The 25,050-nt window shown below is 41.5% G+C and overlaps 1 protein-coding gene across 1 annotated transcript in view; it reads left to right on the forward strand.

The window, feature by feature from the left end:
• Positions 1-9,186, forward strand: part of irs1 (insulin receptor substrate 1) — a 59,690-nt gene extending 50,504 nt beyond the window's left edge. Inside the window, exon 2 of the mRNA XM_041177288.1 lies at positions 8,144-9,186. Within this exon, the coding sequence (XP_041033222.1) occupies positions 8,144-8,148 (5 nt within the window). The 3' untranslated portion in view covers positions 8,149-9,186. The remainder of the gene's footprint in view (positions 1-8,143) is intronic.
• Positions 9,187-25,050: the final 15,864 nt, after the last annotated feature.

The following is a 25,050-nucleotide window of genomic DNA, read 5'->3' on the forward strand; positions in this document are numbered from 1 at the left end:
TGTCACACACACACACACACACACACACACACACACACACACACACACACACACACACACACACACCCACACACCCCACCACCGCCCTCCCCCCCAACTCCCTAACAATGCTGACTCTTCTAATGTTGAGCGGACAGGAGCCAAGGATTCCACAAGATGAGTCGGAATGGGTAGTGTGGGAGGGGGTGAACATTGCCTGGAGAGCGGGGCTGGTGGTGTGTGGAGTAAATATTGCCGACGTGGGTGGGTGAACATTGTTGTGGTTACTATTATGCTTTGACATTCCAGCTGATTTACTGAATTACACTCCACAGCAGGCTTTACACCTGCTATGAAAAGTTTTAAGTAAATTCATGTAAAAACCAGGGTAAGGATAGTGCAAAAAGCCCACATCTCCATGGTTCTGGACATCTGATTCTACTGTCATAGGGAATTGTGCAGTACACCGGGCAGTGTAAAACCGACATTCGGAAGTTTAAACGTGCACGCATCAGGACTTCCACAGGGTCTCGAGGCGCGTCAGCATTTTAAATCATTTGTGCTCCCCATATCAGAAAACCTAGGTCATTATTTTATCATCTTTTGTGAATCTGTAGCTTTGTCCCTGACACAGCAAGGGTTGAAATGAAGACAGCTCTTTTGAGACCACCAGCTGAGTACAGAGTCTGGCAGTCTGTAAGAAAGCAGGCCACATTATTTAATTCGAGTTTGATCAGATAAGGAGGTACTATGTTTACATTATAGGCAATTGCACACTGTTAGTGTTAGCATTTGCTTGATATCATGGGCACTGAGTGTCATTGCTAATTAACATTATATACTACAATTATGTCTGATTTTGATTAACAGCTGTCTGAATAAAGGGGTAAATATGAATACTTTTAGTTCTTCAGTTTGTGTTTCATCACGTGTGTCAGCCACCATGGAGGAAGCAGGACTCTAATGATGTGCAATTACAGAAAGGGTCAAAATTGGCTATTAGAAAGTAGTTTTAAAAGTAAATTTAAAATGAAAAATTGTATTCCTGTTTTCTTCATATTTTTTGTTATATAATTTTACTTCACAGGATAAAATGATTAGTCATTTTAGTTAAACATCTGATCTGGTAAGCAGGTGTTTCCTACTGATTTGGAGATACTTGTGGGGGCACACTAGATTGACTACGCTGTTTCTGATGCATACCGCAATGCTAGAACAGTTTGCTTTAGGCCCTGATACACAAGATCAGTTTTCAGTGCATAAGCACAGGCATGTTTCCAGAAGTTGACTTTTGCAATAAGCACAAGCAAATAATATAGAAAAACATTTCAAATCATGGCACTATATAAATTGGAATGCCTGATACTGGCACATTTATACTCTTAATTTACATGGGGTTTACTTTTGATCTAACCTGTCAATAGATAGTAAAATTGGTCTAGGTACAGAGTGGTCAGCAAAACCGATTCTATCAGTTTCCCACCATGTGAATTACATTAAGGTTACCCCCTTGTACTGTGATAAAGATATGAACCCTGAAGTGAGGGCCAGGTGGTAGTTTTAGTTCCTGGGCATCATCTCCAAAGCAAGAAGGTTATTGAGTGTGAGGATGACACCAGCTGTAACCACTAAGACAGTAAATGCCTACAATATGCATTTTGGCCATTGGTGGTTCTCAACACTGAGGCTATTTCCTGATTTCTCTCTCCAAAATTCTGTTCAGATGTTCGCTGTAAACATTTGAAGTTTACAGATATTTTCAGTTTATTGTGTTTAATTCAGTTAACCAAAAAAGTTGTTCTCCATCTACCTGTGTGCTGCATAAACAGGGTTTCCGCTGCACGTCCAGGAATGTAACAGTAGCAAAGCAGAAAGGGATTTGAGGAAGCTTTCAGCTCATGACTTCTAATTCTATGAATGAACTTAATAAAACTCAAAAACGTAAGGGAACAGAATTAAAGCAGCTAACGTGAGAAAACTATTGAAGTATTCTGCATTATCAGCTATATCTGTGCATTAATTATGAAAGGAAACTATTTCTTAGGAAGAGGGGAGTATGGGGCATAATTCAGCCAAAGAATTTTGTGAACCTCTGTCTTTAAGAAAAGATTTTCATTTTAAATTGTCCATACTTTTTTAAAAAAAAAAGACAACACAGTATAAGCATGCAGGTGGTGAGCTGGCTCAGTATATCCTGCTTGCTTGTGTCATTGTGTAATTTTCTGTTTTTGTGCAAACATGGCAGCAAAAACTAGGTCTCCACTGTGGGCAGGCTGGTAAATATCACTGTTGTGCTGGTGACTATATGTGACATGAATGCTAAGAGTTGATGGTATCATGATTATAAAAATGTCAGTCTTTCTGTTGGGAAGTCAAGTAATTGCACTGTGGATGCAGCATCTTCACTAGTTGCGCACAAGAGCATTTTATTGTCGGCTCACTTAAAGTTGAGCAGAGTCTTTTATTTGTAAAGGTAGTATTTAGTGCTCCAGCTCAGCAATAGCTCATCTTATGGAGCAATCTCTCCCACTTTTACTTTCAGCACAGTTCAGGGCATTCCATTGAGATGGTTCAGTCACCTCCTAGGTATCTATCTGCCTATTCTCTACATAAACTATTTCAACTCTTAGATTAGATATCAGCCTGCACAGCACTTTATCCATTTATTGCCTTTTCATGCTTTTGCATGTTGGAAAGTTGGAAAAAGTAGTGAAAAATAAATGATGTTACCCAATCCATTTGGTATATGGCAACAATTCAAATTCTGTTTGGTACATTGGATTCTGGGGATTTTAGCAGTGTTTTGGGATTTGATTGTTTTTCTGTGAAAAAGGAAAACCAATCCCACCCAACCATTAATAAATGGATTTTTTGGAAAATGCATGTGAATTGCATTCTTGTGGTAAAGGTGAGACAAAATATAAAGGCAGTGAAAAATGCTCGTGCACATTGCCCCCTTTGTGGACCCTGAACAATTTTTCCTTCAACAGAATTTAAAATCTTGCTTTATCTTGTACATTTGCCATCCCCCATGATATTAACTCTATTGCACCGTGATATCTTAAAAACTTGATTAATTTAGTTTAGAATTTGGAATCTATCAAATCTCATCTTTTGTTTAAGCTCCCTTGTTTCTGAAGAAATTCTCTGTTTTCTTTGTTTCACCATTAATTATGTAGTGCATAACAAACCTCTGGTTTTCTATCAGAATTGTATTTTAGCATTAAGAAACTGTGCTTTTAAATTCTTCTGAATAAATGGGTAGGCTTATTGTTGAGTAACTCTTGGAATCAAAACTGAAGATGAGTGTAGGTGCTAGTAGTAGATCATAGGTTTTCAGATCAAAGTCTCTGCTTCTGAGAGGTCACTGAAGACCTAGACTGCTGTCAGTTTCTCACCAAAATGATGTCCTTATGTGTATTTGCTGACTAATTAGAATGTTTTTTTCTGTCGCTGTATGCTAATGGAAAATTATTTTTGCAATGATAGCATTGTTTTGGTTAACAGACAATGTCTTTCAAACATTCAGTCGGGGAGTTCCTGGGAAAGTAACAATGTTCCCATTGCATTTCCCAGAGAGGGTTGAAAACCAGTACAGGATATGACAAAGCTGGACTGCAGTCATAATTAAATACTTGAAGATGCTAAAAGACATGGGAAATTCACAAGGAAATTGGATTGAAGTCGGTGCTCTGGTAGGAATACTAGCATAGGCATAGGCCCAGTGACCTCCTGTGCTGCGATTTTTTTTCAGTTTTTTTTATTGAAAGCCTAGTGGTCTGGTATGTTGTATAGATTGAAAAGATATACTTGCAATTCATTTACAGCTACCAGATATAAATGTGACAAATAGCCTTTCTTCTGACTACAATTATTGCCCCCTGAATAATTTCCCTAATTGATAGGATTCGTCATTGGTCTTACATTAATCTGCTCTTCAATTCATTCGTCTGTGGTTGAAAACATGCTGTTTCAAGCATAGTTAAATTGCTGTGTTAGAACAGCCCACCATGAATTGCTGTGCTTCTGAGAAACATGTATGTTATAATTGAAGGATTAATATGAGGCATCATAGAATTAAATGACCAGTATATCTTTGTAAATTAATGTATTTTTTCAAAACATATTCTGATTAGTGCATGTGCTGGCCTGAAGTGCTAGAGATAAACCAGACAGATCAAATAAGCACAATATTAAAGCCATTCTTCATATCTATATGGAGCAGTGTCCAAGTATTATCACAAAAGCTTTGATTTGATTTCGAGATCCTGACTAAATAACGTGCTCATCTTTTTTAGGCTTTTTTGCCTGTTTAGGTTATGAAATACAAAGTTGCTAAAAATGCATATTCTACTGTTGAGAAACTACTAAGAAACTGGATTCTAACAATTCTCTTATTACAAAATTAAAGAATATGCATCCTTTAAACTGTTGTTAGAAGATTAAAGATTTTGGAGAGAATATAAGACCAAGGGAAAGTGGGATAAGATATGAGTTGCAGGTTGGAGTTTGTGGGAGTCCAGCAAGGAGAGTTGGAGAAATTGAGACTGGAAGTGAAAAAGCATATGAGGTGAGTGGTAGGAGTATTTTGGTTTCAACATTAAAAATTGTGGAAGCAGGAAGAACAAAATATCTTGTGGGACCCAAGATGTGAAGTTGATATGGTTTTGCTCTGAATCCTCAAATTCTCTTGCTTTGCCCTGTGTTGGAAGAATTATCAGGCTGGCTTCACTAAATACATATGTAGACCAAGTAGACCACCGCAGCTAGCATTGTGCAAATGTTTGTACTTCTATCCTCAATGATGACTGAACACTACATATAGTGTAATATTTAGAACTAATGAGTCATGAAGAAACACACTAATATTCTAACAAGTTCCTGTGTCCAACTTTTCAGCCTCACTACCTGTGACCAAACTGTGGGTGGTTAACTTAAATACTGATTGCCACTGAAGGATTTGCTTTCATCTTCGACTTTTGCATAAAAAAGGAGTCTGTAGTTACGTTTCAGCCTAGCTGTCAAGTTTCCTCCTAATTGTCAACCTATCAAGATAAAGTATCATTCTATTTGCACAGTCTTTTCTTCCGTGCAGGAAGTGTATGTTTTAATTTTTGACTAAATATTTTGGAATCCTGTATTTTTTATTCTGGTGAATTGTACTGACTTCTATATAAACCTAACCCTAAAATGCAGTCCTTGGTGTTTTAAGGAAAAGCTTATAAAAGGCACATAATCACAAGGAAAATAGCTGCACACTCAGTATTAATAGAATACATGATTTATTCCAGCTTATCCATAAATTTCTGGTGTCAAAATAATACCCCTGTCCCCAAAGGATCAGTTGGCATTGTGACCACCAGACAGTCTCCTTCCAGATTTTTGTTTCAATTTCTTTGTATAGACTGATCCAACCTCTTCCTTCAATATGCCTTTTATGTCCTTAACTATTTTGAAGCTGTTGTAAAGTTGCTGTGGTGGGAATAGGACCATTTGCTCAACATCAGCAAGAGACAGCCTGATGTTGTTCGGCCTGATGGAGATGTCCATGTATATTTTCTCCTCATTATTTCTAATGCATTTGACAGTTTGTATATTGAAAAAATAGTTGCTACAGTGAAACATAATGGTTGTCAGGTGCCCATGGAAATGCAAACTCCAGTAAATACGCTGCCTTGGCTCGTCCTGAGAAATTGCATCTGACTGCCACTTAATTTGCTTTCCTTCCTGAGTACTATAATTATATGTAATTAGGTACATTATTGAAATGACACAACCTGATTTGGCTGCTAAAAAAACTATTGACCCTGGTTAAACTTTTTCATTCTACAGACTCATTTATATTATAGAGCAACCTTTCAGAGTTGCACTTTGAGTTCCACCGCCTGCTGATAAAATAGCAAATATGTAATGAAATAGAAAAACAGGGTGGAAATAGAGGCAGGAATATTCATAGCTATATCTAGCCTCAGTGCTTTCTGACATCTTCGCATTTATCTTTGTGAAGTAGCTTTACAACACTAGTTTCAGTACCAAACAAAAAGATACCTAGTCCAGAGCAAAATAAATAATTCTTTAAAAAAACCCTATCTCATTTTTGACCAGTATTACTCTGTTGAGTCCAAGAGTCATAACTCTGGAAGTGATCCTGAAGTTTCAGAGTAAAAAAGAAAGACAGATTTGCACATTTGTGTTGCCTTTTGCAAATATTAGAAGCCTCAAAACCCTTTATGGCTAATTAAGTACTTTTGAAGTATAGACATTGTTGTAATATAGGGAACACAGCAGCTAATTTGTGCACATTAGGTCCCACAAACAACAAGTTATAATGACCAGATAATGTTTTTGTGATGTTGACTGAGGGATAAATATTGGCCAGACACTGGAGGTAACTCCCCTGCTCTTCAAAACAGTATCACGGGACCTTTTATGTCCATCTGAGAGGGCAGATGGAATCTCAGTTTAATAAACCATTGGAAAGATTGCATGTCTGATAGTACAGCACTCCCTTGGTACTGCACTGACATGTCAGGCTTATTTTTTTTGTGCTTGGGTCCTGGAGTGGGAGTTGAGCCCACAACCTTCTGACTCAGAAACAAAAATGTGACTAACTGAGCAATGGTTGAGGTTTTCGCTTTGTTTTCATTATCACCGCAGTTTATAGTGATAGGGATGTATAACTTTTGGTTTCTGAATACTGGAAAATTATCAACATTCGTTGTTCAGCATTCAGTTGTGTTCTTAAGTGGGAAGTGGAGTTGAATCATACATTGATTTGACTCGCATGCTTTAACAAAGGTACTGTAAGTCCTCACTTTAAGTCGTCCCACTGTAAGTCATTTGGCTTTAACATAATTTATTGTTTAGGACCTGTTTTCAATTTATGTCGCTATTTTCAATTATACATCACCTGTACTTTACCCACCCCCACCCCCTGCGTACTGAACTCTGGGCCAGCTGCCACCATGTTAAGATGTGAGTGCCGCTGTCACCAGAGGCGCAAGCTGGGGAGAGGCAGTGAGGCGAGAGATCCAGGAGCAGGAGCGCAGGCAGCTGATTGGGTAGTTGATTGGGTAGTGAACCATTGTAACCTGGGGTGGGTGGGAGAGAGCAGCACCCCCATCCTCCTGCCGACTTCTCCCATGCTCAGCCTTCCTAGCTGCACACCTACACCTACTCTCCTCCCCCCCCCGCTTCTTTGGTGGCCCCTGGCAGAACAGAAGCTTGGACCTTGCAAAGTGTCAGGAATGGTTCCAGGTTCTGGAATGAGACACAGAATGGGAGGAGAGAGTGATAGGGAGAGACAGACGGTGGGAAAGGAGAGAGAGAAAGACAGACAGACAGTGGGAAAAGGAGAGAGAGAGAGACGGTCGGACAGTGGGAAAAGGAGAGAGAGAGACGGTCGGACAGTGGGAAAAGGAGAGAGAGAGAGACGGACGGTGGGAAAAGGAGAGAGAGAGACGGACGGTGGGAAAAGGAGAGAGAGAGAGACGGACGGTGGGAAAAGGAGAGAGAGAGAGACGGACGGTGGGAAAAGGAGAGAGAGAGAGAGAGAGAGAGACGGACGGTGGGAAAAGGAGAGAGAGAGAGAGAGAGACGGACGGTGGGAAAAGGAGAGAGAGAGAGAGAGAGACGGACGGTGGGAGGAGGAGAGAGAGAGAGACAGACGGTGGGAAAAGGAGTGAGAGAGAGACAGACGGTGGGAAAAGGAGTGAGAGAGAGACGGACGGTGGGAAAAGGAGTGAGAGAGAGACGGACGGTGGGAAAAGGAGAGAGAGAGACGGAAAGTGGGAAAAGGAGAGGGGGAGAGAGAGACAAGGGAAAAGGAGAGACAAAGACGGTGGGAAAAAGAGAGGGAGAGACAGAGGCAGTGGGAAAAAGATTGAGAGACAGGCAGTGGGAAAAAGATTGAGAGACAGGCAGTGGGAAAAAGATTGAGAGACAGAGGCAGTGGGAAAAAGATTGAGAGACAGAGGCAGTGGGAAAAAGAGAGGGAGAGAGATTGAGAGAGTGGGAAAAAGGGAGATGGGGAGAAAGAGAGAGGAGACAGCAGGGGAGGAGAGAGAGTTGGATGTGAAACATATAAGTTGGCTGTTTTGTATATTCTTTAATTTTACGCCATGAAAACATCCTAATTTGCTTTGTTCTTCTGTTTGCGTTTCAGAATGACATCTCCTTAACTCTCGGCAAGCTTTGCACGGACTTGATGAGTACCTAGGCTTTCAAAAATTTGTACAGTACAACAAGGACCTCATTCTCTTTCACATAAAGGATGGTACGACAGATCAAAATCACTCCAGTTTGCTGCAAGAAACCTCAGGACATAATTTTCTGACTGGATTGCATGTTCGCCAATGTATATGTCTGTGGGTTGCACAGTGTGCGCTGTGACACATGCACTACAGCGAATCTGCCTCGTTCCTCATCACATTCTACTTCAACAATCTCCGTAAACAGAAATGGATAGACTGCCAGCAATGCAATTCAGATGCCTAACTTGGACTGGAACACACAAGCATTAACCTTGACTTTCACATGCTGCTGAAAAAATTAAGGTTTTCACTGTAAATTATTAAGTATAGAAGTATTGATTTTTAAAAAGTTGCTAATGTTTGGAAAACACAGAATAATATTTAACATTTTTGCTTCCTTTATATTGATACTTTTTTGAACTGAAAATGTAATTTTTTTTCTGATGCACATTCATTATTGATGTGTCCGGAGGTAATTTTTCCAGTTCTGTTATAAACAGGGAAATTTTTGTTTAAAACTTGTGAATATACGCAGTAAGAATAGATTATGTTTCTATTCTTGGATAAAAGCTGTTGTTTATACATAGCATAATCCCGAAGTGCAGGCTTTGGTGTATAGTCCTATTTGCCAATATGGCAACAGTACAAGTAATGCAGCCCTCCTGTCTTGAGTTGATTTCACAATCATTTTATACTCTTCCATTTTACGTGAGATATATTGCAGTCAGGGGATGCTGACATTACTGTACATGGTACTTAATGAATGTCAATGGAATTTGAAACGTAGTCAAAAACAATCAAATTTAGTCTTCCTTTTCTTTGTGTATATATAATGTACCTACCTGGACAATGTATACTTACATAACATGCCCGGAATGGACAATGTTGTGTTTGTAATTTCTGGAGACTGAACCCCTCATCCCTGTAAGTAATAAATTAGAAAATGATTGCATTTTACCTCTGGTGATTTGATTAAATGGTAGATTATATCCTTAGCCCTGCTCACAAAACACGTTCGAAGTTCGATTCGTAAGTTACAAAAAATAGTTACTTTCAGTAACAAAAAGGAAGCGCACTTGAAGATTGTGACTTTCATTTCTAAATCAATATTCAGGTGAGTTCCAAAAATGTAATGGTAGCCCGGGGGAGTTGTGATGTGTGGAAATTGGAGTTGCAGCAAAGGTTTAAGGAAACCAAGTCTGGCAAGGATAGAATGGAAGAGGAGCAGGAAGCATCTCTTGTATTAATAATGTGTATTACTGTGGAAATGAGGCTCTGCATAAAAAGTTTCTAATTCGTTCGTCATGATCTGCATCAGATACACTGAGGTAAGGGAGATATCCCTGTTTAGATGCAGGACTAAGTTCCCTTTACTCTAAGCAAATAATGGGGTCAGTTTTCTAACTTGCCATACAAGCATAAAATTGGTGTTGCACATTGGCTACTTATTATAGACACTGCCCAATTTTTATTTATGTTAAAATCAGTAGAGTTATAAATCAAGCAGTTGCTATTAACAAGCAGTGGATCTCAAGTGCTTGTTTTGAGCCTGGATGGCAGGTTAAAAATTAACCTTCTGCATCACAGTCCCAAAATCAGTAGTACTAGTGTGGCTAATTCTGTTTCTGATGGCCTCCAGATCCACCTCTGAGTGAAACGTAACATTTTTGCACTTTTGGGAGCTTTGTGTGTTGTGAAATTACAAGCATTTAGAATAGACTGAAATTGCCCCAATTCAGTTTACCTGCAATTCTTATACGCTGCCATCAGTCTAAATTGAATTTGACCAAGTGATAAAAGGATAACCTCCTTGCACAGTATGCCTCTTTGTCTCTTTTTTATAAAATGTTTAATAAGGAAAATTTCAATTCAAGTATCTACTTACAGTGCAATTATCTGCAAAGATTGTAAAAATGCTCTTTTACAAATGGTTCTGAATAGATGTCTCCAAGACCAGGGCCAATTCTAACCTTTTTTTATTTCACTGGATTGCTAGAGGCATATATTGATCTTGGGCATTGTAGGATTTTATGTATGTATCTACCTCTTGGTGGTATAATGAATTATTGTGGTTTTACTTTAGGCTACCATGCCAGTGTGTACTACCAGTTCATCTGTGGTAATCTCATGTCCAGCCATTTAACTGCATTCCTTATAAATTTGATGTCTGGTCCATGAACTTCATCTTTGTGGGAGGCATTATAGCTGTCAGATTTATGATTTACACTGAGTGCTGAAGCCAAAACATCAATTTATGTAAAAGTTTTGCCTCTGTCTCTCACTCCAGATGTCTTCTCATATAAAATGGCAACTAATCACATTCTCATTTAGGAAAAAAAGAAATTTAAAGAAAAAGTACTTATTTATTTTACAGCCCTAAATTATCTGGAGAAGTTATTAAAATCATGAAGAGGCTAAGAGAAGCTAATGAATGAAACTTCCAGCAGCAACAATAATTAGCTTCTAACTAACCTTTAATAAGATCATCTACCGTAAGGTATACCTGAACGGTGACATTACAAGAACAGACTGTTAACTGCTAAACATCACCATGCTCCAGACTATCAGCAAACAATGCCATTGGATTTCAGCTAGTCCAAATCAAAAATATTTGTCTTTTCCTCCTCTTTCTCAGTTTTTTTTTAACTCCAGAAAATCCAGAAGTTAGATTATGGAAAAACTACCTTGTGGTTTTTGGGTAGTTCCTGTGCGTCACAAAAGTGGCTTGAAATACCCCAAAGGTGACCAGATGTTAAGGCCATATTAAGAGAATAGACATCAGATTCCTTTTTTCCTTCTAAATCTCAGCCATAAAATTTTTATTTTGGAGTTTTAATTATGTTTCTGTAAACAATCTGGTGGGACCACAGGTAACCCTGAAAGGCAGAGTTTATGATATTGGAACAGGCCAATGATTGGTGGAATTGGATGGAGTCCAGTAACTCTTCTCATTCATCTCTTCCTCTAGAGAAACTGAAAATGCTTCTATTTTGCAGAAAGAACACTATGGACGCTTTGGTTGGTTTAGAGGGGAGCTGTCTGAACTGGGATTTATGGATTAACATAAAAACAGTAAATCGAAATTTTGGTAAAGGCTGTTTGCACAGCTGATTGGGGTGTATAATTTTGCAGAAGGAGATTGTGAATTCTGCAGCTGGGCATTTTCTTTTAAGAGTCCACACTGCCCATTTTAACTGGCTAGAAATGTCAACATGTTTGATAAGATTGACGGATGATAATACACCATGTAGTACTGAGTTGTCAGGACATGAGATTCTGATCAATGTAATGAAATCTCTCTGTAGACATTAGCGTTGTGATTACCAGTATGGACCAGTACTACTAACAGCCATTGGTGAAGCTTGAGATTGAATTGTGCATCCTTCTTGCAGAGCTACACAGGACCAACACATTCTTCCCCAATATGTAACTAAATTATGGCAATAAAAATGAAATAACAGTGGCATTTAAGTTTTATGTCTAACAAGTCCATGCTGCAAGTTGTTAGGACTTTCCAAACGTTATGCTTTCATATTTAGAGCTTGACTGTTTCTCTTAAAACATAATGAGCTTGGGACAGGCTGGTTTCGTACATGATAGAAAACCACAGCACAATATTGCACACATTTTCAGTCTAATACCAGTAAAGCTGGTGGAAGAAATAAAACTATCTCCAGGTGCAGAGGTGTTACTCTTCTGAAATTACACATTATTAAGGCAGAGTAGAAGTCCTTTAACTTTGGTGGTGGGCCACCTTCTTGAACCACTTCAGTCCTCATGGTGTGGGCACTCCCAGAGTGCTGTTATGAAGGGATTTCCTTCATTTCTGCTGGATCAGTGATGTATTTCCAAGTCAGGATGATGCATGACTGGAGAGAACTTGCAGGTGGCAGTGTTCCCATGCATCTGTTACGCTTATCCTTCTAGGAGGTAGAGGTCACCAGTTTGGAAGGTGCTATCAAAGGAGCCTTGGTGAGTTTGCTGCAGTGCACCTTGTAGTTGGTGCACACTGCTGCCACTGTGCACCGGTGGTGGATGTGGTGCCAATCAAGTCGGATGCTTTGTGCTGGACGGTGTCGAGCTTCTTGAGTGTTGTTGGAACTGCACCCATTGTAGTTTCCATGCCAACCTATGCCTCATTATCCACCTCTGTAACCCTTCATGCCAACTTATGCCCCTCCACCCATCCACATAACCCCTCTCATCCTCCATGCCAACCTATACCCCTCTGCTCCCCATAATCCTGCGTGTCCTCCATACCAACCTATGGCCCTTTATAGACCCTATGCCAACCTAGTGCTAACCCATGCCCCCCATCCATCACCTTTTGCCTTTACACCTACCATACTAACTCACCCAGTATCCACCAAGGGCAGATCTCGGGAGCCATGCTGAGATTAAATAATATAAAGTTCCAAGTGTCTATTGGCAGGCTTTATTTTTTAAAAACCACTCATTCATGAAAACACATTCACTACATTTAGATTCCTTCAACTACATAATCTCTTATAGGAGCAAAGATTTCATTCAAGTGCTTAATCACTTTTAAGAATTCCAAAGGGCACCTCACCTCCCCTGGACCATAACTGAAGGGTTACCCCACCTTTCCAAAAGACTCTGGAAAGTTTAGACCTACTCCTACCAGGTCTAACTTGCACACATTGCGTTTCCCACTCTTTGCTAACGAAAATCAGACATGACTGGAGGCAACTGCTGTTTTATATTGGCAGCTACCCCTGCAAACCTTGTGCGTGCAAATCCTGACATGGGACCATTTGCATACACACACCACCCCTGCCCCCGTCCACAAAAATGGTAGGTGCCATTTGCAGGGGCAGGGCTCCCATATTTCGACCTCTTCCTCCATTTTCACAATGCTGGAGAGGCTTTTGTCATTACAAAATTTCAATCCAAGGTCTTTCTGAATGCAGGCACCGATTGCCTACACTGACAGTAGAACTCAACACTGCAATCAGCAGCGAACATCCCCACTTCTGACCTTATGATGGAGGGAAGATAATTGATGAAACAATTGAAAATGGTTGCCCTAAGGGACCCCTGCAGCAATGTCCTGGGTCTGAGATGATTGACTTCCAACACCACAACCATCTTCCTTTGTGCTATGTATGACTCCTGACAGAGAGTTTTCCTTCTGATTCCCATTGACTTTAATTATACTAGTGCTCCTGGTGCCATATTCAGTCAAATATTGCCTATTCTACGGAACAACTGTGACCACACTTCAGAAATACTTCATTGGCTTTAAAGTGCTTTGAGATGTCCTGCGGTCATGAGAGAACAATATAAATGCAAGTCTGTCTTTTTAATTTTCAGGACAGTCACACTCTCCTCACTTAAGGAATTCAGCTTTTTTGTTTACATTTTGTTCACACAAGGTCTGGAGGTGAGTTGTTATGGAAGAATCCAAACTGAGCAGGTGAGTAAATACTACTTACTCTGTTATAGCACTATTATCTACACCTTCCATCATTTCACTGATGATTGAGAGTAGACTAGTGGCATGGTAATTGGCTGATTTGGAATTACTTTTGTAGACAGAACCTACCTCGGCAATTTTCCACATTGTTGGGTAGATGCCAGTATTGTAGCAGGTCTGAAACAGTTTGGCTCGGGTCACCACTAGTTCTGAGGCACAAGTTTTCAGTACTTTTGTCAGGATGTTGTCAGGACCCATAGCCTTTGCAGTGTCCAGTGCCTTCAGCTGTTTTTGATATCATGGAGTTAATTGAATTGGCTGAAGACTTGAAACCCATGATGCTGGGACCTCAAAAGGAGGCTGAGGTGGAGCATCCTAATGGTACTTCTGGCTGAAGATGGTTGTAAATGCTTCACCTAACCTTTCGCACTGACATGCTGGGCTGTGCCATCATTAAGGGTGGAAATGTTCGTGGAGCCTTCTCTTGTTAGTTGTTTAATGTTCTCCATCATTCACGACTGGATGTGGCAGGACTGCAGAGCTTTGATCTGATCTGTTGGTTATGAGATTGCTTATCTCTGTCCATAGGATGCTGCTTTCACTGTTTAGCATTCATCTAATAGTATTTTTTTTACTCATTCATGAGATGTGTGCTTTGCTGGCTGGGCCAGCATTTATTGCCCATCCCTAGTTGCCCTTGAGAAGGTGGTGGTGAGCTACCTTGAACTGCTGCAGTCCATGTGGTGTAGGTACACCCACAGTGCTGTTAGGAAGGGAGTTACAGGATTTTGACCCAGTGACTGAAGGAACGGTGATATATTTCCAAGTCAGGATGGTGAGTGATTTGGAGGGGAACTTCCAGTTGGTGGTATTCCCATCTATCTGCTGCCCTTGTCCTTGATGGTAGTGGTCTAGGGTTTGGAAGGTGTTGTTGGAGGCTTGGTGAATTCCTGCGGTGTATCTCATAGATGATACACACTGCTGCTGCTATGTGTTGATGGTGGAGGGAGTGAATGTTTGTGGATGTGGTGCCAATCAAGCAAACTGCTTTGTCCTGGATGGCGTCAAGCTTCTTCTGTATTGTGGGAGCTGCATTCATCCAGGCCAGTGGGGAGTATTCCATCACACTCCTGACGTGCCTTGTAGATGATGGACAGGCTTTGGGGAGTCCGGAGGTGAGTTATTGTCACAGGATTCATAGCCTCTGACCTACTCTTATAGCCACAGTACTTATATGGCTAGTCCAGTTCAGTTTCTGGTCAATGGTAACCCCGAGGATGTTGACCTTGGGGGATTCAGTGATGCTAATGCCATTGAACCTCAGGGAACGATGATTGGATTCTCTCTTGTTGGGGATGATCATTGCCTGACATTTGTATGTTGCAAATTGATGATCGAGAGTGGGCTGATGGGGCGGTAATTGACCAGGTTGGATTTGTCCTGCTTTTTCCTTCAGGACATACCTGGGCAATTTTCTACATGGCTGGGTAAATGCCAGTGTTGTAGCTGTATTGGAACAGCTTGGCTAGGAGCACGGCAAGTTCTGGAGCACATGTCTTCAGTACTATTGCCAGAATATTGTCAGACCCTGTAGAATCAGAACTCAGAATATTGTAGACTCTGTACCTAGCTGTAGTTGACCTCCAACAACCACAACCATCTTCCTTTGTGCTGGTTATGACTCCAACCAGCGGAGCATTTTCCCCCCGATTCCCATTGACTCCATAAAGGGATTTGAACAGGAGAATGATGATTTTAAATTGATGATGTAGTGGATTTAGAGTCAATGCAGGCTGTTGACCACTGGGGTTATCAATGAGCAGGACTTGGTGTGGGTTAGGCTGAAATTTCTGCTGGGTGGAGGATGACAAGCCAGCCAGAATTGAAATCGTTGAGTCAGGAGGTGACAAAGGCAACAGATGGGTTTTGGTAGGATTGCAATGGCCAATTTTATAAAGGTAGAAGTAAGTGGCCTTTGCGGTGGAGGTGAAATGGGATCACTATGCAGCCTGGGTCAAATAAGATGCTGCAGTGTGAACAGTTGGCTTAAACCTGAGATAGTGGCTGGGGCAGGGCTGGAGTGGTGACAAGTGTGCAGAGATTGTGGCGGAGGCCGAAGATGAAGGGATTAGTCTTCCCAATGTTTAATTGGAGGAAATTATAACTCATTTAGGCTGGCATACCATAGAAACAGGCTGTCATCAGCCTACCTATGGAATCTTGACAATATATTTCATGTGGTGTTGCCTTGTGGAGCATGTAGTTGAGAAATAGCAGAGGGTCAACTTGAGGGACACCAGAGTTAGCGATATGGGTGGGAAGACAAGTCATTGTTATAGATGCTTGGGCTATGATTGGATAAGTAAAATTGGAACCTTGTGAGAAATGTAAATGAGAAAAAAGATTGCAGCTCAGTTTCTTGAACCTGCTACTTGTTCATTTTAAATTGTTTAGCAAATGATGAAATGAATCACAATGTGTGTACAGTAAGTACAATTGTTGCTTGAGATCACTATATTTTTGCCATTAATTATATTCATTCTAGAGGAGCATATGAAAATTTCAGATGGTTCTCCTCTATTGTGTTACTCCCCCTTTGTTACAACACCGTTAACAAAGTCAACCTTTGGCAACTTGAAACTATTTGATGCGTATAGCATATTTCTTGCAAATCTATTAGGGTTGTGTAAACGGAATCACTTGTATGAATATCCTCACAACTCAGTGTAACCATGTTTCCTGTAACTAGACATTGACAGGGATATGCTGTAATGCAATCACCCATATAAAAAATGGAAATAAAGTGTGGGATGGTTATGGTAGACGGTCTTTTCGTCTTTGGGACCTGATCTTAAATCTAGTCAAGATTGATGGGATTAACATCTTTTCTCGATGCCAAGAAGGTACAGAGCTAAATTTTCAATTGTCATTCTCCTTCAAGCAATATTCGCTCCTACATTTTGTTGCATTCATTACACCAAACACTGGATTTAGTACCCAATCAAATCTAAGAATACTCCAATTCACATTGCTAATGTTCACCATCAAAAGCTGTGTTCCTATCAAAATCAGGTAAGCTATTAACTTCACATTAAATGTATTTCCCACTACTAACGAAAACAATTGGAATTAAGTATTCAAGTTATCCAAGGCTGATTATTCCACCAGTATGTACAGTAATAACGGTCTATAGTTAAAAGAATGAAGAATATATCCCAGTAATTGGGATTCAGGTTGCAAGATATGAAACGGTTAATCATTGCCCATTCTGAACGCTTTTTCGGGTATATGCATATCTATGGTCCTGCCATCTAACGGCAGCCATAACTGAGACTAGAAGCTGTTTAATGGGGGGAAATATATTTTATAAATAATTGCCAAGTTTGAAATCCACTTGAGGTAGCCTTAATCTTGTGCTAATGCTATATATGGAAATACAATTTTTTTAAAAAAAATGAAGTTAGGTAAGGACCTCAGCTTTGAATGGCTATGCAGAAAATATAAAACAAAAACAGAATTACCTGGAAAAACTCAGCAGGTCTGGCAGCATCGGTGGAGAAGAAAAGAGTTGACGTTTCGAGTCCTCATGACCCTTCGACAGAATTCTGTTTTTGTTTTGGATTTCCAGCATCCGCAGTTTTTTTGTTTTTATGCGGAAAATATGGTGCTTATTTACATCTCTCAGGCTACAAATTGGTATCTTCATACCAAAATAAAGTTAAAATATGGAAATTTTGCACTACCTTCACATAACTGAAGACACCCAAGGGGCTTTTATTTTTGCTCATTTCTTAGACTCTTTAATATTCAGAATCAAATGGCTACAGTGTGTTCCATCGTACAGATGTAACGTGATAGAAAACAGATTTGCATAAAGTTTTTAACACACTATCGCAGCTAAAATGTAGACGAATGGAGCTGACTGCCATTCTTATTCATGGGAATGATAAAAGGAATCTCAAAAGCCCTTTCCATTTGTCTTGCAGCAACTAATTTTTAAAATTATTATTTAAGCAGGCTGGAGTTTGATGAATACCTTTGTGGATTCAAAATGTTGTAATATGAAAATTCAATTAAAAAGGGACAGAACACTAACTGTTAATTAACTGTAAATAATGAGTCAGACTAAAAAGCTGTAAAGTGCTAAATATTCTACAAGAAAGTCATCATTGTTTGCATTTTCCAAGCCAGCAAGATGTTTAAGTGATAAAATTGAATTGGGAACAAAATCAACTTCTTACGTATGGTTTTTATGTATCTTTATTTAGTCTTTTGCTCCCTTAATACTATACCCTGACTAAGAGCGAATGACCTGGCTATAGGTCCTCTGCCAATGCTGTTCTCCCTCTTTGCTTTGATGAATCTCTTCTGCAGCTGCTCATTCCCAGTTCCAACTATTTGGCAGCGATTGATCGTTTGAAGGTCAATGTATGTCTTGAGGTGATTTTACATTTTACATTTTGGAAGCAACCTTAAATCAGCCTCTGTGCATTGCTCTCCTACAATGATAATTACCTGTGTCTCCTTTTCTTGGCAGATTTAAAAAACAGTGGCTTGGTCTTTGCAGAATGTGCAGATCAGGCCTGGTAATTTTTAAGCCCACTGCGTCCAAGCCGACCTACAGAACAGTACATACAAAGGTCAGTATCAAAGATATTTCAAATCTATCTTAAAAAAGAAGAGCATGCTGAGCCACCCAAACATCTTGCCTGGCTGTAATGTAGAAACAGACACAGTGCTCCAACTCAGTGCATATAAACGGACAGGTTTGAAAGCGACACGACTGGCAGCTGATTTGAGGAAAAAGTGAAATCCATAATTTATCCTGAATTGTTGAAAATCCAAAAACATAAGCTTGTACATTGTCATCAATTGTACAACATCTACGTTGAGAACTGATGGAACTATAATCATGTAAAAAAATGCCGTTATTGCCAACGTAGCACCAGTCAAGCACCATCACTGAGTATTGCACTTTGATCACCAGAAGAAACTTGGAAAAGCTAAATTTATACACAAAAGTCAAAATCTTCACATGTCATTTAAGAGCATGAGAAATTTGGTTTCAATTCGTACAAATATAAAGGGTAGAAACTGAGACGGAAATTCATCCCAATATGAAATTGTTCACATATTAGCATTTTAACCAATTAGGTGCTAACTGAAGTTTATAAGCTAAAGATTTGCTCCCTTTTGTGGGTGTGGGAGTCACAATCGCGATTAGCCCATGCCTGATTACACTGAAGCATGAGGCTTGTAATCTTGTGCTGCCTCAATACTTCCATGATTGTAGTGTTTGGCCAATTGTGACCCCACCTCTGGTTGGCTGAATACTCAATAGCGGGCCCAGCAGGTGCATGGCTAACACACCTTCAAGGCAGCTCACCCCTTTTAAAGGGGAGCTGCACTCATTAGAAAGAAGCAGCTGCTGACTACTTATAGTGGAAGTGGCTGTGAGGAGAAGGACATTAAGTGGAGCAACAGAGAAGAGAGGCCTCAGAAGTTCTTTGATGTGGTGATAGAGGCTTTAGGAGGGAAGAGGCCAAGTTTCCGGGGTGGATGGGAAGGGAGGGGGGGTGGTGTTGAGGGAAGGGAAGGACGCCCCCCCAAGGGATATCTTGAAAAGGGAATGGCTGGCCAGGGTGGTCAACTCCCGGAGTCTGCTCACAGGGACCTGCCAGCAGTGTTGCGATAAGTTCAATGACCTCATGTGGGCAATCAAGGTCGGTGACTGCATCTTCAAATGACGACATCTACCCGCTGCACCACCATGCTGCTCAATGAACCATAGCAGTAGGTCTCAGGCAGAACATTCAGATGCTCTACCCCATACCCACACATTCCAATTATGCCAGCCTCAAACCCACTTCTCGTTGCTTCAACATACTGTTCAGCTGGTCTGGCACAGCTCCCAAACAGTACAACACACTCACTAGCATTCTTCTCCCTCTCTTGCAGGACAAGGTGACCCATAACTGTAGGGAGCAGAGTCAAAATTGAGAGGGATAGGCACACTTGCATCACCTGAACCCATTACACCTCATGTCACCCAGACTTTTCAGGATGATGGCATGGTTCTGCCTTATGGCCCTTCTCAATTACTACTTCGTCCTCATTCTGTTATCTGGTAATGAAGTGCAAGCTGCAGACCATGTGAGCATGGACCTCTTACTTTCCATCCCAACCCACTTCCCTTACCCCCAGCCCTTTCCTTCTGCATTTTAGCTCCACAATTTCTCATCTTACCATCCATTGCAGCCTCAGGAAGCAAGTGAAAGCTGCACCACACCTGCAATGAAGAAACAACATCACTTGATCTAACACACAACCACCAGTTCAGGTACTGACAGTGCACGCACCTTAAAGGGTAGTATAGAGTCAAGATGTGCATGTGTTGAGTGGCAAGGCAAGGCTGGGCTGCATCCAGGCCTGGACAAAAAGATAAAGGATTTACCAGCTTCCTGGAGGGTGGGATTAATCTTGTCCTTGCTTAGCCAAGTGGCAAAGGGGAGTAATGAGCCATGTGTGTGAGGGGTATTTCTTGTCTCCAAGCAAACAGCCTCTGATGGTCTGAAGATGACAAGAATAGCAGACTGCTTCGGTATTAAGGCATTGTGGCTGCCACGTGTATAGGAGGCATTCGTTGACGCCATGGTTGCACAGCAACTGCATGTTGATGGATTGGAATCTTCTGTGATTCCAGGGTGTTCCCCCATTTACATATGGGCCCACAGAGTCATGTGCAGTCAATAGCTCCCTGCACTATTGGGAACCCTGCTAGCATAGCAAAGCCTAGTTCCCAATCCTTCCTTTTCTCTCTGGTTAGAGAGAAGATGATGAAGTCTCCTCTTCTGTAGTACAGGGTCTCTATCTCCTCTTGGATGTAGTGAGGGGCTGCGAACTGGAAAATGTTGGCTCATCACCTGTTGCTATGTAGAAGGATCTGGGTTCTCTAAAAGTTGAAAGCAATGGTGGCCTTGATGGCCATTGTCAGTTCATTAAGAGTGGTTGCAGGTCTTGTTGAAGGAGGTTGCAGTATTCTGTGACCACCAACTTGGTGAATCGTAGGCACCTCAGGCTGAGGTGGTGGTAGGGGAATTACTCCATGAAGACCCTTAGTAGGTTGGACATTCTCCCTCTGCACACGGCTTCGCCTATCGGTAGTCTCAGCTCCTGTTGTGTTTCTGATGCAGAGGGACTGCAAATACAGGCCCCTGTAACAAGCAACCTTTCCGTGGACAGGTCACAAAAGTGAACTCCTCTGTCAGGATGCAGCAGCACTCCCTTCCAAATTCAGCAAGTCATCAGAACGCCTCCAAAAACACATCACAGTATTTACATAAACTAAGCAAACCACCTCAGCGACAAATTGGATGGCTCACCTATTAAATGGCATTAATAAATTGTTGGCGGGGGAGGGGGGCGGGGGTGTGGGGCGGGGGGGGGCGTGGGAGGGGGTGGGGGTGGGGGTGGTGGTGGTGTGCGGGGTCTCTCATGCAGCTGAACACATATTCAACTGAGAGAGATTAGGAGAGGGCACTAGCTAGACATACGTGATCCAGGTTTACATAATGTACAGCAAATCAACCTGAGAGGCTGATTGACATCACGTTCTGCCCACTGTGTATGCTCTGGGCACACAATGCACACCCATGCTAGTACCTTTACCAGCATGACACATAGTGTGGCCTGCACTGTATGTAGCTAGAAACATGAGACCCATCATTTTCAGGGTATCTATGTTCCATTGTGCCAGCTCCAGCAGTGATATGGAACTGTATTTTGCAGCCTATTTAAAGATATGCCACATCTTCATTTTGGAACTCTCAACTTTCTGACACAAAGATTAGAGAGTAACCATTGAGCCAAGCTCTAACAGTAGAAGATTTTGGTAAGATCACTGAAAGTTTGGTTAAAGGGAAGATTTTTGAAGGTATGAGCACACGTAGGAACAGTGAAGTACTCAGGCTGGAGATGGAGAAATAGGATGAGAAAGAATGTGAAAGCGTTCATAAATGAGGACAGAGATTTTGAATTCAATGTCTTGAGAGATAGGAGATCAGTAGGACAGAGGTGATGGGGAAGACTTGATGCAAGTGTTGGAGTTCAGGATGTTGGAGATTTTGTAGGATGGGGTTTGAGGCGCTGGCGGGGAAGGCATTGGAGGAGTATAATACAACAACCATACTACTTCATTTATATAGCATCTTTAATGTAATAAAATGTCCCCAGATGCTTCACAGAGGCATTATTAAAATAAAATATGACACTGAGCCACATAGGGAGATATTACTGCAAATGACCAAAAGCTTGGTCAAAGAGGTGGGTTTTAAGGAGTGTTTTAAAGGAGGAAAGTGAGGTAGTGATGTGAAGAGGTTCAGGGACGCAATTCCAGAACTTAAGGCCTAGGCAGCTGATAACCAGGATACCAATGGTGGAGCAAATGAAATTGAGGATGCACAGATATCTCGAGGGTTGTGGGGTTGGAGGAAATTACAGAGATATGGAGGAATGAGACCATGGAGGGATCTGAGAACAAATGTTTTAAAAGGTGTTGCTTAACTGAGAACCAGTATAGGTCAGCAACCACAAGAGTGATTGATGAAAAGGAATTGGTGTCAGTTAGGACAAGGTTGGCAGGGATTTGAGTGACTTCAAGTTTATAGAGGATACAATTTGGGAGGCCAGCCAGGGTGCATTCAGTTAATCAAGCTTAAAGGTAAGAAAGGCATGGATGAGGGTTTTCACTGTAGATGAGCTGCCTCTAGGCGTACGGTCAGACAATATTATGGACGTGGAACTGTGTGTTCTCAGTGATGGTATAGAAATATAGTTGAAAGCTCATCTCAGGGTCAGATATGACACTGTGAACAGACTGGTTTAGTCTCAGACTATTGCTCGGGAGAGGGATGGAGTTTGTAGCTAGGATACAGAGTTTGGAGCCATGACTGAGGACAATGGCTTCCGTCTTCCCAATATTTGACTGGAGGAAATTTCTACTTATCCAGTACTGGATGTCAGATAAGCAGTCTGATAATTTCGAGCCAGTGGAGGCATTGAGAAAGATGGTGGTGATGGAGAAGTGGATATCTTCAGGGTACAGGCGGAAACGAACATCGTGCTTTTGGATATGTCACCGAGGGTCAGTACGTAGATGAGAAGGGGGCCAAGGCTAGGTTCTTGGAGGACAAGGCTTTTTGGTAACTGTGCAGGAGCAGGGAGAGAAGCTATTGCAGGTGATTCTCTGGCACCACTTTGATAGATAAGAATGGAACCAGGCAATTGCAGACCCACCCAGCTGGACGGCAATGAAAAGGTGTTAGATAAGGATAGCGTGGTCAACCATGTCAAAGGCTGCAGGCAGGTCAAGAAGGACAAGAAAGGATAGTTTACCTTTGTCACAGTCACACAAGGATGTCTTTGTGACTTTGATAAGAGCTGTGTTTGTTCTATGGCAGGGCAGACACCTGTTTGAAGGAGTTCCAGGAAAGATGGGGCATAAATTTGAGAAATGACAACATATTCAGGGACTTTGGAGAGGAAAGGGTGGTTGGAGATAGGTTGGTAGTTTTCAAAGACAGAAACTGCAAGAGAGAACATTAACAATACCAGCTAGTAGGGATCCAGGAAGGGAGGATGGGTGGTCAGTATTTAGTGGGAATTTGGTCGAGAGCAGGAAACATGTCTCATGGACAAGCAAAGCTTAGAGAGGGCATGAGGGGAGATTGGAGGGAAACTAGAGAAAGATGAGAGTTCAGGGCTAGGGCAGGGGGAAACTTTGGTTCAGTGGACCAAAGGGGAAGGAAGGGAAGGGAAATGACTGAGGCAGCTGATTGGGTGATACCAAATCTTATTGACAAAAAAATCCATGAGTTCTTTGCACTTCTTGTTGGAGGTGAGGTTGGAGGAGACAGAGGAGAGGGTTTTAAGAAGATGGTTTGAAATAGAGAAAAGATGCCGGTGTGGTTACCTTTGTCCTCTTAGCCCCCCTTAATCTCCCCCTTCATGTAAACTACCCAACCCATTTTCATAGCCAACCCCTTGACCATGGAATGATAATCCTGGAATAATAAGTATTTTTGGCAGCTAAGAGCAGAAACTGATAATATTTTGTGGTCCAGCCAGATCTGGTGGTGTATTGCTAAACCAGTTGTCTGCCATATCCATTCAAGTCTGCAACCCTTAGGCTTAAGGGAGCAGAAATAAGAGCTTTACTGTAGCAATAGCCAAGGTAAGAGAGAATAACGGTTTTAATGGGGACATGGGCTTTGAAGGTAGAGATGAGGGGGTGGTTGAGCAGATATGGAGCTGCAGAAATGTTATGGTGAATGGAGGGCCAAAGACTGCACAGTTGGGATTTTGAAAATGCAGCTGTGAGTGAATTGGGGAAGCGTTTTTTTCTAGGGGCGTACGTAGAGGGATGGAGGATTGGAGAGAAAAGTGGGATGTGGGTGGAGAGCAATAAAAAAGATTGTGATCAGAGATGGCCTTCTCTGTGATTGGTAGCAAGGGACTAGTGATGACATGATCATGGGGTTGATTGTGAATATAGGTTGGGAAGCTTACATGGAGAGAGAGATTAAGGGAGGGTAAGAGGGCAGTGAACTCAGGAGATAGAGCACGATGAGTTGAAACAGAGCCGCCAAGGATGAGAAGTAGTTTGGTGCACAGGATGAGAGACAAAAGCAATGAAGATAGCTTGGTGAGAAAATTGGCATGCTACTTGTGCGAGCAGTAGAGAATCAGGATTTTAAATAAGAAATGAGTGAAATGCTTAAAGGAGAAAGTGCCAGAGAAGTAAGAAGGATAGACAAGGTGTGATTTGGTGATAAGAGGCACGCACCACTAATGGTCTGGTCAAGGTAAATGGTGAAAGGTGTAGCCAAGTGGGGAGGCTTCAGTTAGAAGGAAGGTGTCATCACCCCTCAGGTTTCTGTCAAAGCTTTCATCCACAATAAACTCATGGATTGTAAGGGTTTTGTTCATGCGGATGTTCTGGAAGGAGATGCAGAGAGGTGGAGTGAGAGCTGACCCACCAGTGGCATTCACTGGATCAGCACTGGGAGGTGTGTGTTGGAGAGGGAGGAGGTTAGCAAGATTAACCTCCAGCTGGCACGCTGACTGATTAATTCGACGAGAGAGTAGGATGGGACATTTGGGGTTGCTGCTCATAAGGAAGCAGTGTCGAAGGTAGGATGACAAGAATACTACAGTGAGAAAAAAAAGAGTTGAGAAGGCTATTCCCCCTTCGTTGCCAACACACCATCCATAATCCAAGATATAGGAAATGCTGTTTCAAATAGTTTAGCTGCTTTCCCCATTGAGCTTATCCAGTCTGTAAATGAGTCACACAAACCAGGAATGACACAGATCCAGCAACCA

Source organism: Carcharodon carcharias, chromosome 2, assembly GCF_017639515.1.
Source record: "Carcharodon carcharias isolate sCarCar2 chromosome 2, sCarCar2.pri, whole genome shotgun sequence".
In the NCBI taxonomy this organism is placed as follows: Eukaryota; Metazoa; Chordata; class Chondrichthyes; order Lamniformes; family Lamnidae; genus Carcharodon; species Carcharodon carcharias.